Source organism: Cnephaeus nilssonii, assembly GCF_951640355.1.
Source record: "Cnephaeus nilssonii genome assembly, chromosome: 6".
In the NCBI taxonomy this organism is placed as follows: Eukaryota; Metazoa; Chordata; class Mammalia; order Chiroptera; family Vespertilionidae; genus Cnephaeus; species Cnephaeus nilssonii.
In genome coordinates this window covers 42,824,051-42,845,211 of record NC_137077.1, presented here as the reverse complement: position 1 = coordinate 42,845,211, position 21,161 = coordinate 42,824,051, and the positions used below count along the sequence as shown (strand labels likewise).

General features: G+C 39.3%; 1 protein-coding gene across 3 annotated transcripts in view; it reads left to right on the top strand.

Annotated features, from left to right (window-relative positions):
• The window catches only part of ADAMTS20 (ADAM metallopeptidase with thrombospondin type 1 motif 20), a 177,299-nt gene that overhangs the window by 21,231 nt on the left and 134,907 nt on the right, over positions 1 to 21,161 (top strand). For all 3 annotated transcript variants that reach the window (XR_013813714.1, XM_079775341.1, XM_079775340.1), the window contains exon 3: positions 880 to 1,042. Coding sequence is in view for 2 of the 3 variants with exons in the window: in XM_079775341.1 (XP_079631467.1) it covers positions 880 to 1,042 (163 nt within the window). In the remaining variant the exon portion in view is untranslated. The remainder of the gene's footprint in view (positions 1 to 879; positions 1,043 to 21,161) is intronic.

Sequence of the window (21,161 nt, the reverse complement as noted above, 5' to 3'; positions counted from 1 at the left end):
GACTTAAGAGAAATTACTGTGACTCTTCTGTGGAGACTAGACTATAAAGGGCTATTGGTTTAGTTCGAGAGAGATCATAGATGTAGTGGTAAAATTTGGGAGGAGTGGCTGGATTTCAGTTTAAAGGTTGAGCAGTCAGGATCTTGAAGGTGGAGTGAAGGTGCGATGTGAAAGGAAGAGTCATCCTTGATATTTCTCTAAGGAATTTTGTCCTGGGCAATCTGAATAATAATGTTACCATTTACTGAAAAAGAGAGAGTTTTAGAAACAGCATGTTTGAACCAGAAATCAAGAGTTTGGCTTTGGACATGTAAAGGTTGTGAATACTACTAGTTATCTAAGTGGAGATATCAAATAGTAAGTTGGATATTGGATTCTGAAATTCAGAAGACAGGTTTTTGTGAAAATTTCAGTGGCTCTCCATTGCTTACAAATTCAAATCTATTAGCATTACATTTAACATCTCTTTTTTTCTGACCCCAGCCTCCCTTTTACATCTTGTCTCATACTACTACTGTACATAGACCAAGCCAAACAGGTTTTCTTATTCCTAGAATGTGGTAGACATTTTTTTTTTTTTTTTTTGCCATTTTGATGCTGCTGCCTGTGCCATTGTTTATATCTGGAATAGCTTTCATCTCAACTCTGCCCATTGGAATACTGTCCAGTGTTCATGACTTTATACATATGAGTTGAGAGAAAAAGGTGAGCCATAGAACGGAAACTTTATGTTCAATTGATGACATTCAGTAAACAGACAGACTCCTGGCTGTCTTGCTGCTGCTGTGTGTGTTAATTTTAACCTATGGCACACTGTGTTATTTTCTCTTAATGATGAAAAAAATAGTTAATTTTTATTTTATTTTTTTACATTTTCAGATGGGAACATTTAAAGCACATGATGGTGAATATTTCTTAGAACCCATAATGAAGGCAGATGGGAGTGAACATGAAGATGATCATAACAAGCCACATCTTATATACAGACAGGAGTTAAAGAGGAACTATTTTCTGCATCCTCATAAGCCTTGTGATGTTTCAGGTAAACTATGAAGTAAAAATATTTGGGTTAAATTTAGAGTTTGCATATTTTCTTTAAATATTGAAGTATATGACATTTTAAACACATTTTCTTGACCCATTAGAAATCATTTAATGTCCGTGTGCAACTTTGTTGTGGCAGACTGAATTTAAATTCAAAAAAGTATTTAGTATATGAGGTATGTAGCAACTAACTGTATAAAGTTTTTACTTCAATGTGTTAGGTGAGTATGATTTAATTTTTCTAGCAGAATTTTAGATAGTTAAAAGTGAACTAAGTAATAATCACATGTTCAATTTTGCAGGCTTTTAAGTTTATGTAAAGGAAATGTTTTCTGTGACTTATCCATTTGCTCTGTGTGGTGACTGAGTTTCATCTACATCATTCATTTTCATTGCTGTACAGTATTTGATTCTATCACGATTCATATGTTCATTTTTCCCGTTGAACTTTTGGATTGTTTGCTTGCAGTTTTTCATTGTTATAAACAATGTTGCTATGATATTCTTGTCCCCATCTCCTGTGTTTGAGTTTCTCCAGAGTTTTGCAAAGTGGTTTTTATCCATTTATATATACTTCAGCTATATACGCAAGAGCTAGGTTTTCATCTTTTGTCCTCTAAAATTCAGACTATTGAAGACTTGTAGTAAATTAGAACCTAGGAATCATAGATATCTTTAAAATGAGAATCTGGTGTTGGTAAATTACTTGTATGTTGCATAGGATTCATTTTAAGAGTTGTGTCCACATATGAACATGAATCTTCACCATATCATTGTCTATCATTCTGTGAAGAATGGAGAAAGGCACCTGCGGTTATCATCAAAGTACGAAATCTAGACAAAAGAGTGGGATTAGGAAGGATTTATTTGAGATTGTAGGTGTCCATAAACTATAGTTCCAAGCACTGAGATGCCATCTGTTTGGGGATATAATGACACGTAGGCCTTTGAAGGTTTTCCTGGGAGTGCACTTCTTAACCTTTGCTATAATAAGAGGGCCATTTTGGAATGGTTCTCACTGTGTCTCAGGCCGTGTTTTAAATCTATTGACATAATAGATGCCTTTCTTATGCTTTTAATATGAGCATAAGGGTTTCATTTTCATGGTTTCAAAGAAAACACAAATGGGCACAGCCTCACAATAGAGTTCTACAGAAGGCAGCATATGCTTGTTCTGATCTACCATTCAGGAGCAGCTTGTTTAACGAACTGTTTAGCTCCTTAAGAAGAAAACCACCAAGTAGACACTCTGAATGCATAAATGTTTCACCTAATGATATGCAGGGTTTTGCATTCACAGTCAGTGTTCATTATCAGAAATGGTTCAAGAGAGGCCAGGCTCTTTGGTTTAAAAATTTTTTATACTTAAGATTTATTATAGAAACTACAAATAAAAAGCAAATAGAAAGCTATCAGATTTAGTTTTCTTTTATTCGCAATATATTTTTCCACAATATTTATCTACTAAAATGTTAAAGGTAGTAACCTTCTTTTAGATTCTTAAGTTGCCTTCATTTTTGGGTATAACTAACATACATATTTTTACTCACTAAAAAAGGCAATCAATTAATGGTCTAAGTAATTAGCTGCTTATCATCATTTTGTTCATAAAAATAAAGAGTTTTGAATGTATTTAGTAAAATATTATTAAAGGCTTTTTTCCCCCCTAATTCACACGTCTCGGTCAGAAATACTTGCAGAATCTTATATATTCCTTAGGTAAACCTTTATTCAGAAGAATTCTTCAAATAGGTAGGCTTAAAAATTAGCATATGAATCAAAAGGATTAAGTGGGGGGAAAAAGTCATTTAAAAATATTTCTATTGATGGCTTAAATTTTTTAAAAATTTTTATTTATTGATTTGAGAGAAAGAGAGAGAAACATCAATTTGTTGTTCCACTTATTCATGCATTGATTTGGTTGCTTCTTGTATGTGCCCTGACTGGAGATGGAACCTGTAACCTTGGCATATCAGGAAAACGCTCTAACCAACTGAGATACCTGGCCAGGGCTGATGGTTTTAATTTATTGTGACCCTAAAATTTTGTAACTCATAGTGGCCTCAGCTTTGATGAATTAGTTCAAATTATATTCAACATCAGATTTCACCATGTGCCATGAGGCCATACTAGTTAATATTCGGTAGCCATACCTACCATTGAGGTTGCCAGGCTCCCAGGTAGATATCAGACATGTTCTAAGTAATATCCAGTGGAAATGGTAACACACACACACACACACAACCTAAAAAGTGAACAAAAACCCCGCACACACTAACAAAATTAAAACCCAAGGGAAGGGGAGCCCTGAAAATACTGACCTTAATAAGCATAGGTAGTGGATGGTTAATGGATTTAATGTTTCCTATAGAAATGGCAAATTTATGGGTTTCTAACTTAAATACCTCACAGCTATAGGAACCAGGCAGTTATCAGAAATGAGTGAAGTGGGGTGTCATTAGGACATCCAGGTAACCACAGGTCAACGGAATATGTATGCTTGCCAAAGGTGCATTGGGAATGTGGGATCAGTTTTACCAGAACTTTGAATTTTATGGAGAAGTTAAAAATGTGTGTGGGAGGGGGAAAGTTTGAAACATGAGAGCTGAATTTGGCTTGTTAACTACCAATTTGCAATCTCTTATTTAATGATTTCTAAGGTCTCTGACACGTAAAAACAGTTTTTTTTAAAATTTTTGGGCAGAGGAAGAGGTGCCATCAATTAATCTAGAGACAGGGGATTATAAATATGGCCATGACCATGGCCAATATTTTCAACTATTAACTTGTTACTGGTGATTTTAAGAGTCAGCTCAAGCTTCTAAATACATACAAACATGACTCTAGAGATTTCCCTCTTCTGCCCACCCTTTGTTAAACTACTCTCTCAAAGATCACTTATGACCTACTTGCCAAAAGCAATATCTCTTATTGTTACTTCATTTTAGGGCAATTTTCCTTTTTTTTTTTTTTTTTTTTGGCTTCTCTGATACACTTTGCTTCCAACTTTGCTGCTTTTCTTTCTTACTATTTCTCCCATTTCTCTTCCCGGTTGTTGTTACTGCTTTCCCATCTTCTAAGCATTTTTTAAGTGTTCTTCTTAGCCACCATTTTACAACATTTTTATATAGAGTCTACATGATTTATTTTTTTCTACTTCCCTAATTTAATTGCTCATTTAAATGCTACATATTTTAAAAATGATTTAACTTCAGCTTGTTTTAAGATTAAATCTCAGGTCTACAACTGTCTGATTCTCATGTTTCTTGGATGTCCCAGTGGCACCTAGAGTTAATACATCTAATCTGAAACATTCTCTCTCTTCACCTTCCTCTTCCCTCATACCCCTAAAAAGAAGCCTTTCTTCTTTTTGTGTCCAAATATCTATCTAAATTAAGCACCTTAAGTGTTAATTTTTTAAAAAAAATCCTACTCTATTAACTAAAGAAGACTGATTTAGATTTGAATAACAAATTTGCCTCAACTACTCAGGTCTACCCTTTTGTTTTATTTGTTAATTAGTATTCTAAAGTGCATGAGTAGTTTATTTTTTAAGGAGCTATTTTCAGTCTTATTGTATTAGTAATGTTCTTAAGTTAAATTTTGTCCCAAACCAAAGAAAAATCTTAAATGTGAAATTTGACCTGTTAAGGTTTTGAGATTGTGAATCCTCTGGTATTAGAACTACCTCATAGCCCTCTGGCTGGTTTGGTTCAGTGGATAAAGCATCATTCCTTGGACTGAAGGGTCTTGAGTTTGATTCCCCGTCAAGGGCACATACCTCGGTTGCAGGCTTGAGCCCTGGCCCTTGCTATGTCTCTCTCACATCGATGCTTATCTAAAATAACCAAAACAACAACAACAACAACAAAACAACCTCATCTATATTATGAAAAACTCTATAATTTTCAAAGCACTCTTCATAGTCATAGCTCATCGATCCCTAGAGTAAGACTGTGAGATAAAATCATCCTCAAATTATATTTGTTTTCTGTGAGGGGAAGAAACTCAGGGATGGTGTGACAGTTGTTTGTTGCATGCATTCAGGTTTATCTTAGCTGACCTAGTTTGCCAATTGTACTGTTTGACATGATAATGAAATGGTATATGTATTTAATAATGTACTTCCAAGAGAAAAATCAATCTTTTCTATATGTTCCTTACTTTGTGTTGTCATTCTGTCATTGGAAAGCCCTAGAGCTTTGAAGTCCTATTTTATTTATGATTATACTTAGGGTCCCTCGGCCTGGCCTGCAGGGATCAGTAGATCTCCCTGCTGCTGCAGCCCAGCCTTACTTGCCAGCTCATAGGGCTCCAGCTTGCTGTTCATGTGGATCACGCATGGCACGAAGTAGTGCGTGAAGTGGCAGGCAGTCAGGGAGCAGGCCCCCTGAGCCATCTATCCACAGCGCGCTCTGGGGAACAGCTGTGAGACTATGCTGGGTGTGATTCTGCACAGACAAGGGTGCTCTGCCCCGCAGTAGAAATTCTGAATTCCCTCTTCCTGAATAACTGCCCACAGCCACCCCAGCTGCTCAACCTCAGTGCCAGGGCCCCTCAGAGTGCGTCAGAGCGCTGCACCGGCAAATGCACCTACACAGATGTGAATTTCCAACAGGCAGGCACCCTGAGCCCATCTATCCACAGGGCGTTCGTGGGAGCCACTGTGAGCTCTCCCTGGGTGTGATCTTGGACAAATGGGTGCACTCTCCCCTGACAGTAGAAATTCTGAATTCACTCATCCTGGATACCTGCCCACAGACGCCTCAATTACGCGGCTACACTGCCAGGGCCCTTCAGAGTGCTTTAGTGTGCCTCGCTGGCAAATGTACCGTGGGTGCCCCTGTGAGCCGCCACTGGGAGCGAGCGCCTAGCCACCACAGGTGCAGCAGCAAAAGCTGAGTCTGCCCACCCCACAACTACAGAACTCTGGACACCACAGTCACACCTTTCCAGAGTGCAGGCCCCCTGAGCCCCATCACCCCAACAGATGGTTCCCGGGTGCCACTGTGAGTCCCTGCTGGGCACGTGTGATTTCAATCAAGGGTGCAAGACAGCAAAAATTGGCACACCCCTCTCCATGGCTGCTGACTTCTAGACACCACAGTTGTGCCTCTCCAGCTCGCAGGCCTACATCAACAGAACCCAAATAGCCCAAGTAGGGAGCTACACTAGATTACCAAGCCAGGAGACCTGAGAGATTACACCAGTAGCACCATCTCCAAAAGAACCTGGGTAGCAAAGCAATGGGATCTACAATTAAAACATTACAGGAAAACAGGGGAAGACAAAAAAGCAATCCCCAAAGGAAAGACAAAGAGGAATCACCAGAAAAGGAGTTAAATGAAATTGAGGCTAGCAACATACCAGAGAAAGAATTCAGAGTAATGGTTCTAAGGATGCTCAAATGGCTGGATGACAAATACACACAACTCAATGAGAATTATAAGGAGCTGAATGAGAATGTCGCCAACATAAAAAGGAACCAAGAAGAGATGAAGAACGACATTGCTGCAATAAAGAACACAATGGAAGGATTAAACAGTAGACTAGAAGAGGCTGAGGACCGCATCAGTGAATTAGAAGACAAGGTAAGAAAAAACACACAAACACAGCAGCAACTGGAAAGAAGACTTAAAAAGCAAGAGGAGAGCCTAAGGGAGCTTTGGGACAACACAAAACAAAACAACATCCACATAATAGGGGTACCAGAAGGAGAGGAAGAGAAGCAAGGAATAGAAAACCTATTTGAAGAAATAATGACAGAAAACTTCCCTGATATTGGCAAGAAAAAAACCCATGCAAGTCCAAAAAGCACATAGAGTCCCAAACAAGATGAACCCTAAAAGACCGACACCAAGACACATCATAATTAAACTTGCAAACACCAACAACAAAGTAAGACTCTTAAAGGCTGCCAGAGAGAGACAGAAAGTTACCTACAAGGGTTCTCCTATTAGAATATCAATGGATTTCTCAACAGAAACACTCCAGAATGAAATTTACAAAGTGATGCAAAGCAAGGGACTGAATCCAAGAATACTATACCCAGCAAGGCTATCATTCAAAATTGAAGGTGGAATCAGGAGCTTCACAGACAAAAAAGGGCTAAGAGAGTTTATCACTACCAAGCCAGCAATGCAAGAAATGCTAAAGGGACTGATGTAAAAAGAAGAAAGAGAAAGGCAAGAAAAAGCACAAACATTAAGGAAAAATATGACAACAAACATGTACTTATCAATAATAACATTAAATGTAAATGGATTAAATGTACCAATCAAAAGACATAGGGTAGCTGAATGGATAAGAACACATGACCCATATATTTGCTGTCTGCAAGAGACCCACCTCAGAGCAAAGGATTCACACAGACTGAGAGTGAAGAGATGGAAAAACATTTTTCAGGCAAATGGAAATGAGAAAAAAGCTGGGGTTGCGATACTTATATCTGATAAAATAGACCACAATGTAAAGGCCATGATAAGAGATAAGGAAGGCCACTACATAATACTAAAGGGAGCAATTCAACAAGAGGATATAACTCTGATAAATATATATGCACCCAATACAGGATCACCCAAATACATAAAACAATTTCTGGAAAATATCAAGGGAGAGATTGATAGCAATACAGTCATAGTAGGGGACTTTAATACCCCACTGACACCACTGGATAAATCAACTAAACAAAAAATCAGCAAAGAAACAGCAATCCTAAATGATACACTAGATCAGATGGACTTAATTGACATCTTTAGAACATTTCACCCCAAAGCTACAGAATATACATTCTTCTCCAGTGCACATGGAACATTTTCAAGGATAGACCACATATTAGGACACAGGCAAAGTGTCTTCAAATTCAAGAAGATAGAAATCATATCAAGCATCTTCTCAGATCACAATGGCATAAAACTGGAAATCAACTACAATAAAAACAATCAAAAAAAAATCAAACACCTGGAGACTAAATAGCATGCTATTAAATAATGACTGGGTTACCAGAGAGATCAAAGAAGAAATAAAAAACATCATGGCAACAAATGACAATGAAAACACAACAATTCAAAATCTATGGGACACAGCGAAAGCAGTCTTGAGAGGGAAGTTCATAGCTCTACAAGCCTACTGCAAAAAACAAGAAACAATGGTAATAAATTATCTAACACTACAACTCAAAGAGTTAGAAAGAGAGCAACAAGAAAAGCCCAGTGTAAGCAGAAGGAAGGAAATAATAAAGATCAGAGCGGAGATAAATGACATAGAGACCAAAAAAACAATTCAAAAGATCAACAAAACCAAGAGTTGGTTCTTTGAAAGGATAAACAAGATTTATGAACCTCTAGCCAGGCTCACCAAGAAGCAAAGAGAGAAGACCCAAATAAACAAAATCAGAAATGAAAGAGGAGAAATAACAACAGACCCCACAGAAATACAAAGGATTGTTAAAAAATATTATGAACAACTCTATTCCAACAAACTGGACAACCGGGAGGAAATGGACATATTCCTAGAAAAATACAACCTTCCAAAACTCAATCAGGAAGAATCTAAAATCTCAATAGGCCAGTAACTATGGAAGAAATTGAAGCAGTCATTAAAAAGCTTCCAGCAAACAAAAGCCCGGGGCCAGACAGCTTCACAGGGGAGTTTTATCAAACATTCAAGGAAGAACTAAACCTATCCTCCTCAGACTATTCCAGAAAATTCAAGAGGAAGGAACACTTCCAAGCTCCTTCTATGAAGCCAGCATCACCCTAATACCAAAACCAGATAAAGATAACACAATGAAAGAGAATTACAGGCCAATATCCCTCATGAACATAGATGCCAAAATCCTCAACAAAATTCTAGCAAATCGGCTCCAGCAGTACATCAGAAAGATCATACACCATGACCAAGTAGGATCTATCCCAGGGATGCAAGGATGGTACAATATTCGCAAATCAATAAACGTGATATATCACATAAACAAATTGAGAGATAAAAATCACATAGTCATATCAATTGATGCAGAAAAAGCAGTTGACAAAATCCAACACCCTTTCTTGACAAAAACTCTCAGCAAGGTGGGAATAGAAGGATCATACCTCAACATAATAAAAGCCATATATGACAAACCCACAGCCAACATCATACTCAATGGGCAAAAACTAAAACCATTTCCCCTAAGAACAGGAACAAGACAGGGATGCCCACTCTCACCACTCCTGTTTGACATAGTGCTGGAAGTACTAGCCATTGCGATTAGACAAGAAGATGAAATAAAAGGCATCCACATTGGAAAAGAAGAAGTAAAACTGTCCTTATTTGCAGATGACATGATACTGTACATAGAAAACCCTAAAGACTCCATCAAAAAATTATTAGACTTAATAAATGATTTTGGCAATGTTAGCAGAATACAAAATTAATGCCAAGAAATCTATGGCATTTCTATACACCAATAATGAACTTACAGAAAGAGAGACTAAAAAAGCAATCCCATTTGTCATCACACCAAAAAAATTAAGATACCTAGGAATAAACTTAACTAAAGACGTAAAAGACCTATATGCAGAAAACTACAGGACACTGTAAAAAGAGATAGAGGAAGACATAAACAGATGGAAGAACATACCATGTTCATGGATTGGTAGAATCAACATCATCAAAATGTCCATACTACCCAAAGCAATCTATAAATTCAGTGCACTTCCCATTAAAATACCAATGGCATATTTCACAGACCTAGAATGAACTTTCCAAAAATTCATCTGGAATAAAAAAAAGACCCCGAATAGCCACAGCAATCCTGAGAAGGAAGAATAAAGTAGGTGGGATATCAATACCAGATATCAAGCTGTATTACAAAGCCACTGTTCTCAAAACTGCCTGGTACTGGCACAAGAACAGACATATAGATCAATGGAATAGAATAGAGAACCCAGAAATCGACCAGAACCACTATGCTCAATTAATATTTGACAAAGGAGGCATGAACATACAATGGAGTCAAGACAGTCTCTTTAATAAATGGTGTTGGGAAAATTGGACAGATACATGCAAAAAAATGAAACTAGACCACCAACTTATACCATACACAAAAATAAACTCAAAATGGATCAAGGACTTAAACATAAGACGGGAAACCATAAAAATACTAGAGGAATCCACAGGCAGCAAAATCTCAGACATATGCCGAAGCAATTTCTTCACTGATACCTCCCCTATGGCAATGGAAACTAAAGAGAAAATAAACAAATGGGACTACATCAAAATAAAAAGCTTTTGCACAGCAAAGGAAACCATCAACAAAACAACAAGAAAGCCCACTGCATGGGGGAACATATTTGCCAATGATATCACTGATAATTGTTTAATCTCCAACATTTACAGGGAACTCATACAACTTAACAAAAGGAAGATAAACAACCGAATAAAAAAATGGGCAACTGACCTAAATAGATACTTTTTGAAAGAAGACAGAAGGAAGGCCAAGAGACATATGAAAACCTGCTCAAAGTCACTAATCATTCGAGAGATGAAAATCAAAACAACAATGCTGTACCATCTCACACCTGTCAGAATGGCTACCATCAACAAATCAACAAATGACAAGTGTTGGCGAGGATGTGGAGAAAAAGGAACCCTCGTGCACTGCTGGTGGGAATGCAGACTGGTGCAGCCACTGTGGAGAACAGTATGGAGTTTCCTCAAAAAACTAAAAATGGAACTCCCATTTGACCCACTGATCCCACTTCTAGGAATATATCCCAAGAAACTAGAAACACGAATCAGAAAAGACATATGCACCCCTGTGTTCATAGCAGCACAATTCACCATAGCTAAGATTTGGAAACAGGCTAAGTGCCTATCAGCAGATGACTAGATTAAAAAACTTTGGTACATCTACAAAATGGAATATTACGCTACGGTAAAAAAGGAGTTCTTACAATTTGCAACAACATGAATGGAACTGGAGAGCATTATGCTAAGTGAAATAAGCCAGGCAGAGAAAGAATATCACATGATCTCACTCATTTATGGAATATAATGAACAACATAAACTGATGAACAAAAACAGATCCAGAGGCAGAGAAACATCGATCAGAACGTCAAACCTCAGGAAAGGTAGGGGACAGTTGGGATAAGGGGGAGAGATCAACCAAAGGACTTATATGCATGCATATAAGCCTAATCAATGGAAACAGACAACAGGGGGGTAAGGGCATGCTTTGGGGTGGGGGTGGGGGGTAATTGGGGAATAAGGCCACATATGTAATACCTTAATCAATAAAGAAATTTTAAAAAATCCTTTGCTCTAAATGTGTTTATTTAAATACTTAAGGTACTCTCCACTTACTGAGATTAAAATGTGAATGGAGTCATTAGTTTTTAGCTCTTTTGCCAATTGTATCTTATTACAGACGCTTTACTGAAAAATTCTATTCAATTGTTTTATAATTAGTATCTTATTCTCCTGTGGTTAATGTACTTGCTCACAATGTAATAATATTAAGAGTGTAGGCTTTGTCACCACTGGTCAAAGACTATCTAACAACTTAGGGGACATATTTATTCTTTCTGCATATAATTTACACTATCTTGCATTGTTTTTAAATTTGTAATATGCCTGTGCTATCCCTCCTATTAATTTTAAGATTTTGTGTTCATGTTTCGTAAAGTAAAAGGTTACATTTTATTTCATTTTTCACATTCTTTTTAAAAATATATATTTTTATTGATTTCAGAGAGGAACGGAGAGGAAGAGAGAGAAAGAATCATTGATTGGCTGCCTCCTGCATGCCCCTCACTGGAGATTGACCCTGAAACCAGGGCATGTGTCCTGACCGGGAATTCAAACATGACTTCTTGGTTCTTGATGCTCAACCACTGAACCATGCCAGCCAGGTGAAAGGCTTATGTTTTAAAGGGATTATTCATTTTGTTGGATAAAGAAAAGACTAGAAGAACAAGGGCATAAGCAAAGAGAGTTAGGAGGATACTGAAATAATCATGTTGAGAAATGATGAGGTCTTGAATCAGGGTGGTAGCCATGAAGTTAGTGAGAAGTGGCCTGACACTGTCCGTTTTGATGATCAAACTGATAGGTGGGTGGGTGAGGTTGGGGGTTGAGGTTGAGAGTAAGAGAGTTGTCACAGAGTATTCGAAGGTGGTTCTCCCTTTCCTCCCAGGGCAACTGGAAAGATGGAGTTGTCATTTACTGAGATTGGGAAGTCTGTGGGAACCACAAGCTTAGGAAGGAGTATCAGGAGTAGGTTTTGGACATTTTAAGTTTGAGGTGCCAATTAGAAATCTAAAGGGAGGAAAAGTCAAGTAGACATAGAATACATGAGTTAGAAGGTCATTATGGGGGTCTGAGCTTGAGATAACAATTTAGGAGTTAGAATATAAATTATATTTAAAGATAGATGGCTGTTTGAAATTTTATTGGGAATGGATTAGATATAGAAGAGAAAAATGTCCAAGGATTAACTATGGGGCATATCAATGTTTAGTAGTTGGAGAGATGAGGAGAAAATTAGGAGATTGAAAAGTAGAGGCCAGGGGGATAGTAAGACAATTGAGAAATTTATTCTCCAAAGCCTAGTGAAGAAAGATTTTCAATAAGGTAGGACTAATTAATTGGCTAAGTGGTATTGAGAATTCAAAGACCATGATTTGGAGCTGATTATTGAAGTTTGCAAACTAGGAACGATTGGTGACCTTAAATGTTGTGTGGTTTGGAATAGGTTCAAGAATATTTGTATGAATAAAAGTTATAAAACTAAGATATTATAAAGGACAGTTAGATGAACTATCTTTAGGCCTCTTTATTGGGACTAATCCTGTTGTGAAAACCTTCATTTTAAAAAGGCGATATATTAAACTTTGAGATATAGCATTAAATAAAATGAAATAAAATACTTGTTTGAAAAAGGAACTCAATGTATCAATTTCAAATTTTATTTCTTTTGCAAAATTCAAAAATAGTGGACTTCATAAAACTATCAAAACATAGTAAATGAAACCTTATTTTGTAAAAGTTAATTGAAATATTTCATAGGAATTAAAAATGTTTAGTGTATATAACATTTATTCAGAAAAGTTTCCCTGCCTGTAGATCTGATTTAGACATTGTCGTTTCTTCCTCTGGCCTACTTTTACTCATTGTGCCAAAACTGCCTTAAAATATTATAGCTCTACTAGAGGTCTGGTGCACGAAATTTGTGCATGGCGGGGGAGAGGGGGGTTACCCCTCAGTCCAGCCTGCACATTCTCCAATCTGGGACCCCTTGAGGGATGTCCGACTGCTCGTTTAGGCCCGACCCTACAGGATCGGGCCTAAACGGGCAGTCGACATCCCTCTCACAATCCAGGACTGCTGGCTCCCAACTGCTCGCCTGCCTGCCTTCCTGATTGCCCCTAACCGCTTCTGCCTGCCAGCCTGATCACCCCCTAACCACTCCCCTGCCAGCCTGATTGATGCCTAACTGCCCCCCTGCCAGTGTGTTTGCCCCTAACTGCCCTCCCCTTTAGGCCTGGTCACCCCTAACTGCTCTCCCCTGCAGGCCTGGTCTCCCCCAACTGCTCTCCCCTGCAGGCTTGGGTCCCATCCAACTGCCCTTCCCTGCAGGCCTTGTCATCCCCAACTTCCTTCCTCTGCTGGCCTGGTCACCCCTAACTGCCCTCCCCTGCAGGCTTGATTGCCCCCAACTGCCCTCCCTTGCAGGCCTGGTCCCTCCCAACTGCCCTCCCCTGCTGACCTAATTGCCCACAACTGCCCTCCCCTGCCGGCCATCTTGTGGTGGCCATCTTGTGTCCACATGGGGGCAGGATCTTTGACCACATGGGGGCAGCCATATTGTGTGTTGGAGTGATAGTCAATCTGCATATTACTCTTTTATTAGATAGGATAGAGGCCTGGTGCACGGGTGGGGGCCAGTTGGTTTGCCCTGAATGGTATCCCGGATCAGGGTGGGGGTTCCCTTGGGGTGTAGGGAGGCCTGGGTGAAGGGCCTGTGGTGGTTTGCAGGCCGGCCATGCCCCCTGGCAACCCAAGCAGGGGCCCTGGTATCTGGAATTTATTTACCTTCTACAATTGAAACTTTGTAGCCTGGAGCGGAGCCAAGCCTCCTGCTCGCTCCGTGGCTGGCAGCCATTTTTTGGGGGGGTTGTGTTTTTCTATAATTGAAACTTTGTAGCCTGGAGCGGAGGCCTAGGCCAGCCAGGGCTGCAGAAACTTTGCTTCCTCCATTGCGGGTGGCAACCCTAGCCTCCCACTCTTTCCAGCTCAGTGGCTGCCGCCATTTCTGTTTGGATTTGTTTACCTTCTATAATTGAAACTTTGTAGCCTTGAGTGGAGGCTTAGGCCTACAACGGCAGGTGGAAAGCTTGGCTTCCTTTGTTACCGGGGAAATCCAAGCCTCCCTCCTGCTCCCTGTGGTGTAGCCATCTTGGTTGGGTTTATTTGCATATTTGCTCCTGATTGGCTGGTGGGCATGGCTGGTGGGCGTGGCTTGTGGGTGTAGTGGAGTTAGGGTCAATTTGCATATTACTCTTTTCTTAGGTAGGATTGTAAGTCTTGGAATGTAGTAGAAGAAGCCCTTGACTTTGTTCTTCAAGATTATATTGGTTATTCTTTTTTTAAAATTACAGTTGACATTCAATATTATTTTATATTAGTTTCAAGTGTATTGCATATGGTTAGACCTTAAAATTTCCAAAGTGGTCTCCCTGATAATTCAAGTGCTCAGTTGGCACCATACATTGTTATTACAATAGTATTGACTATATTCCCTATGCTGTACTTTACATCCTCATAACCATCTTGTAACTATTAATTTGAACTTCTTAATCCCTTCACTTTTTTTACCCAGTCCACAATACCCACTCCCATCTGGCAGCCATCAGTTTGTCTTGGTTATTCTTGAACCTTTGCATTTACATATAAATTTTAGAATTGGCTTGTTGGTTTCCATAAAAGGAAAATAATATGAATGAATTTTATTGACTCAATAGATTAATTTGGTGAAATGACATCTTTAAAATGTGTCTTCCAACCCATCAATATGGTATATTATCCATTTTGCCTTAATTTCCCACATTATTTATATTTCTTCCTGGATATTTAGTTAGTTTTTAATTGATCTGTTATTTAAAACTAGAGTCCCAGTGCATGAATTCGTGCATGGGTGGGGTCCCTGGGAGGGTTGCGGGGGAGGGAGGCCAGGAAAAGATCAGCCCTCCGGGTGGGTGGTGGCATGCCCTTGCCGGCCCAGGATCCGGATCCATCCCACTGATGTTTGAGCTGGTTGTCAGAAGCCACCTGGCAGCCGCTTTTATATCCTTTCTTCCTTGTGGAGTGTCTAGGGAGGGTAAGCGGCCTTGGCCGAGGCTGACTTCCAGGAGGCAAGCGACACTGTTGGGATCGTGCTAGCAGCACTGGTCCGTCAGTACCTGGCCTGTTCTCTGGAGATTGGACCTATAGGACTACTGAGGGAGTGAGTGGCTGCTCTGGGCTGGTGGGCCACCAGGACGGGTCCATCAGCTGAACGGCGCTCCCGCTGTGGGAGTGCACTGACCACCAGGAGGCAGCTTCTGTATTGAGCATATGCCCCTTGGTGGTCAGTGTGTGTCATAGCGACTGGTCGTTTGGTCGTTTAGGCTTTTATATATATAGATTGCATTTTTGAATTATTACTTCTACATACAGATGCAGGGATTTTTCTTATATTGAACTTATGTTCAACTTTGCTCATATATTCTAATAGTTTATCTATTGATACTTTTGGATTTTGTATGTGAACATCATGTAGACAGTTATTTTTTCCCTTCCAATCTTTCAGTCTTTTATTTATTTTTCTTTATTGCACTGGCTAAGACTTCTAAAACAACAGTGAATGAAAATGGCAGTAGTGAAAATTCTTACCTCATCATGAATTTTAAAAGGAAAGCTTTCAACCTTTTCTGATATGAACAATGTCTGTTGGTTTTTCTTAGGTGCCCTTTAGATGATTAAGGAAGTTCCCCTAAATTACTAGGTTAATATTTTTTATTATGAATGGATACTGAATTTTATCAAAACCCTTTTCCTCTGCATATACTGAGGCGAACATGTATTTTTCCCTTTGTTCAGCCAATTGATTTTCACATGGCAAGTCCACCTTGGGTTCTCACCATTTGTATATCAATGTTTATGAGTGAATTTGGTTTAAAATTTTCTCTGGTTGTATAGGAAAAGAGCAAAGAAAATTAGTGCCTATTGGAAGAGACTGATTAAAATAATGGGCCATAGTATATGGGCTGCATAAGGATGTTATTATTTTTATTTTATACACTCAATAGCCTTTTAGATTTACTCGTCAGGTAAAGAACAGAAGTGAAAAATAACTCAATATATTTATGAGGAGCAATAAAATGTGAAACTTTCTATCTAAGGTATTAGATCATTAATCAGCCATATAGTTCATTTTACAGTTTTCCTCTGGTTGTTCTAGCAAACACAACTTAATTGCAAATGCTTAGTGAAGTAAATGTTAATCTCTGGCTCCCTCCTGCTTAGCCATGTGATGCTTTCCTCCTGAAGAGGAAGCAAAGATTTTAATTATTTGCAATTAGAATCTGATTCAGTATTGCAGCATTCAAAAGCAGCCCTATTTAAAGACACGGAGACAGACGGGGCTGCTCTCACAATGAGTACACATGCCAGGGAAAGCTGCACAAGGATGATGATGGTCCATATTCCTCACTTGGGGAAGATCATTACTGCGGGAGTGAGAGTCGGGCCCATTGCCAGGTCAGGCGACAGACACACTATTTCATGGGGAGAACATCCAGACCTCTGGATCTCCCCCGAGCAGGCTGCTTCCGTGGGCTTTTCTTCCTTGGAAGAGAGCCAGACCTCTGAAGGGGAAAAACTCCCTCAGTCTGACCTGCGAGTCTGTAGTCTGCAACTTCTTTTGTATATACACAAATGTGCCTGGATGTTAGATGAACATGGTGGTAAGATTGACAAAAACATTCTTTTAAAAGGTGGTGTTTTATTCTGCGCTGTAGTAGCATAAAATCAAATAACAAAATGCCCACTTGAAAATAAAAGTTCAATCTATCAGTGATCTTAGAGTTTGATTTTTTCCCCACTTTTGTCAAAAACTAAAAAATAGTGGCCTTGATAAAAGCTGACAAAAGCAATGTGGACAAAAACTGATTCCATAATAAAGATATTAGTGCTACTACGATAACATAGTATTTTTATTTTTAACATTTTATATTCATTTAGTGAGGGCTTTTAATTAGAACTAAGCTTTTCAATGTTAAATTTATTTTGGAAAATACTTTTTTCTTATTTTTTAAAATCTTTTAAGCAAATATTAATAGTTAGAAGAGTATTTCACATGAGAATTCTATTTTCAGTCAAAAGCTGTTTTAGGAATTACAGAACCCGGAGGAGTCAATTATAATGGCTGGAGTAACATTAGAATAAAGAGTGAGTTAGAGTCTAAGCTTAGATTACATTTTAGATTTTTATGAGTTATAACTTAGTTTTAAAAATATTCAATAAAAATAACAGAAGTTATCGTTAATAACATAATAGGAAATGCTCATACTGATTTAAACAAGTTACTTTGTGTGGAAAAATAATCTTATACCAAAACTTGAATTGATAGAGCAAATAGGGAGATTATAATATTTGTAAATTCCCACTTGAAACTGACTTTGCATTTTGAGGGTGCTTAGTACTTAAAAGGACCTCAAAGCATTTTGGGAATTATTCCACATACCTGAGGCAGATTGTCAGATAATGTGGGAACTCTTCTAGCTCAGGAGCAACCTTGTGAAAGTCTGGAGAACAAAGGGAGTTATATTTTCTGTTAAATCATAGTAAGTGGATATATTTTAGAAATGCACTGCCCTGAAGGCTCATCAAAAATCCTATCTAATAAAGAGGGAATATGCTAATTGACCCTCATGCTGTTGCAAAGATGGCGGCGCCTACAGCCAATAAGGAGGGAATATGCTAATTGAATGCTACGCCCTCAAAGATGGCAGTGCCCACAGCGAAAAAGGAGGGAATATGCTAATTGACTGCCCCGTCCTCAAAGATGGCAGTGCCCACAGTCAATAAGGAGGGAATATGCTAATTGCTGCCACGCCCTCAAATATGGTGGTGCCTACAGCCACAAGATGGTGGCACCTAGTCCCCTCAGCCCCGCTGGGGCAGCAGGCAGCGGCACGACCAGGCCGGCCCCGCGCGCCTGCCTCCGGAGTCCCCCAGTCCTCTCAGCCCCCCAGCCACCCAGGGCCAGCCCGAGGTGCAGGCAAACCTCAGATGTCGGCTGCCCAGTCGCCCAGGGCTGCCCAAGGCTCAGGTAACCAGGGCTGGCTGAGGCTTGCACTGCCGGCAGTGGCAGCAGCAGAAGTGTGATGGGGGCATCGCCTTCCCCTGATCGCTGGGTCACCTCCCATCCTTGAGGGCTCCTGGACTGTGAGAGGGGGCAGGCTGGGCTGAGGGACCCCCCACCTCCAGTGCATGAATTTTCATGCACCAGGCCTCTAGTCTATATATATAAAACCCTAAGCAACTGGTCAATTGTTCGACCAGTTGACCATTTGACCAGTCGCTATGATGTGCACTGATCACTAGGGGGCAGGTGCTCAATGCCGAAGCTGCCCCCAGGTGGTCAGTGTGCTGCCACAGAGAGCGTGCCGCTCAGCTGACTGACGGGTGCCAGACACTGGGCTCACAGCTGGTGAGTGCAGTGGGGCCAGGATGAGCGGGAGCAGCACAGTGCCTGGCTCGGGCTCCTCCCTGGTTGCCTGCTGCTTCATGCACTACTACATCCCTCGGCGGATGCCAGACTGCCAGTTTCGGCTGGATTCCTGCAGGCTAGGATTGGACTGAAACTGGCAGTCCGACCTGAGGGGCCCCGGATTGTGAGAGGGCGCAGGCCAGGCTTAGGGACCCCACCGGTGCAGGTATCCATGCACCGAGCCTCCAGTAACAAGATAAGATAGGTAGGTAGAGTCTTGTACTGTTGTCAGTTTTAATAACATTATGCTGTACTCTAACTTTAGCAGCCACACACACTTGCAAAATAAGCTTACTAGATGTGCTAAGCATGAATTCTGAATAACTGATTTTTTTTTAAAGAATGAATTTACCTTATAAGATTTTAAAACATCTTTTCAAGAAGTACTAGAGTGGGAGTTTGGAGTATCACATTGTTATATGTACAATTGTCCATCTAAAGTCACCTAACTTTTATTATTTGGCTAGTTTGTCTTAGTCTCATTTTGCTTAGATTTTCTGTCAAAGGATAGGATTTGAAGATGTGGAAAGTACTTTGCAAAGTGCAAAGGGATACACAGTTCCCCTTCTATACTCTTCCAGTGGAGAGGTTGGGAAGCCAAAAGCTGGAAAGAGACAGCTAGTGAATATTTCTTCTCACCTAAGAAAGAAATGTTAACAGTTTTGAATTTATTAATGAATGTGTGCTTATTTTCAACTCATGATCTGAGCAAGAATCCTTGATTCAGCTTATTAGGCAAATCTATCTTACACATCTTTAGAGCAATCCCCATGGGTTGGATTCTTGAGAATGTGGAAGAAAGGGTATTTACTCTGTAATACTTGACCAGTGTGCTCTTTGCCCTTTTAGCACACTTTGCAAAAGGAACTAGAATTTCTTATTGGATGTAGGAATAATGGGAGTAATTTGGGAGGTTTCCAGTGCCCTCCCTTTTTTTTTTCTTTTAAGGCCATTAGAGTGATAGGACAGTAGCAGATTTTTCTCAAGTCTGTGCATCGTAGAGCTAAATGTATTTATATCCATGGACAACAGTGTGGTGATTGCCGGGGGGAGGTGATTGGGGGAAGTGGAGGAGGGTATGGGGGGAAAATAGTGATGGATGGAGACTTGACTTGGGGTGGTGAACAAACAATACAGTGTATAGATGATGTGTCGTAGAGTTGTGCACTTGATACCCATATAATTTTTTAACCAGTGTTATCCCAATTAATTTTTTAAAAAGGGGGGAAAAAGAAATAGAAAAAAATGTGCAGGGGAAAAAATAAATGGATTTATATTCAAATCTTGACTCAGCTCTATATTTCTGTAATGCAATGAGAACTAGACCCATATTTTCATGAATATGAGTAGCTAGTTCCTCTTTTAGTTTTGGAGGAGGCAGCATTTTCCATTATGATCCTGCTTACTAAATTCTTCACATTCTACATGTATTACCACATATGACCTTTAGAAGAGTCATGCAATGTGGAATTCAGATGTAATAACTGATATTGAGGAAATCTGAATTCATTTCTTTGTTATGCCACTTAGTTGGTGGCTGATGAAATTTCATGTAACCTGTGTCACGTCCGTTTCAAAATCTGCACTGTAATAGTGACTGATTCAGGGATGCAATAAGGACTAATGATGTAATGATTCTTTTATGTTGTTTCAAGTTTCAGCTGACCACAGGCAAGTCCACAATCTTCTGCACAATTAGTAGCAGTAGGTGCAGTTCTAATTATTAACTTGTGAATGTCTTTAACATGAAGCATTTTATAAGCTCTGTGCCACAATTCTGTAAGAGTGGTTGAGATTTCTAATAATATTGACCAATCATAGAGGACTATAGATTTTCAGAAGTTTTGCCATAGAATACTGTTGTTTTAAAAACTTAATAGGTTCCAAATTATATTTTATTAAGTGACCATGGACAATTTATTTAACCTTCCTGTTCCTCATTTTCTTCGTGTACAAAGTGAGAATAATAATATCTACATTATAGAGTTGTTAATAGTAAAGAAGATAATTTAAATGAAGTGTACCAGTACTTGGTACATAGCAAGCACTCATTAAGTACTGTGTTTGTTATTGGCAATAGTAGTATTAGTAACAAAATTCAATGTGGCAATATAGGGCATATAATAAATACAGAAAACAGTTTAAATCATAAGAAAACATAAGTTAGGTTTCACAGTATATCTGATATGATTGTTCTTTATTTCAAAGCACAGCCAGTTCTTTGAGCTGGGAGTCTTGTTGAGCATTTAACAAGTGGTTTGAAATGTTGATAGTCTAGAACAGGGGTGTGGAATATCCAGTCCATAGGCCGTATAAGGCCCG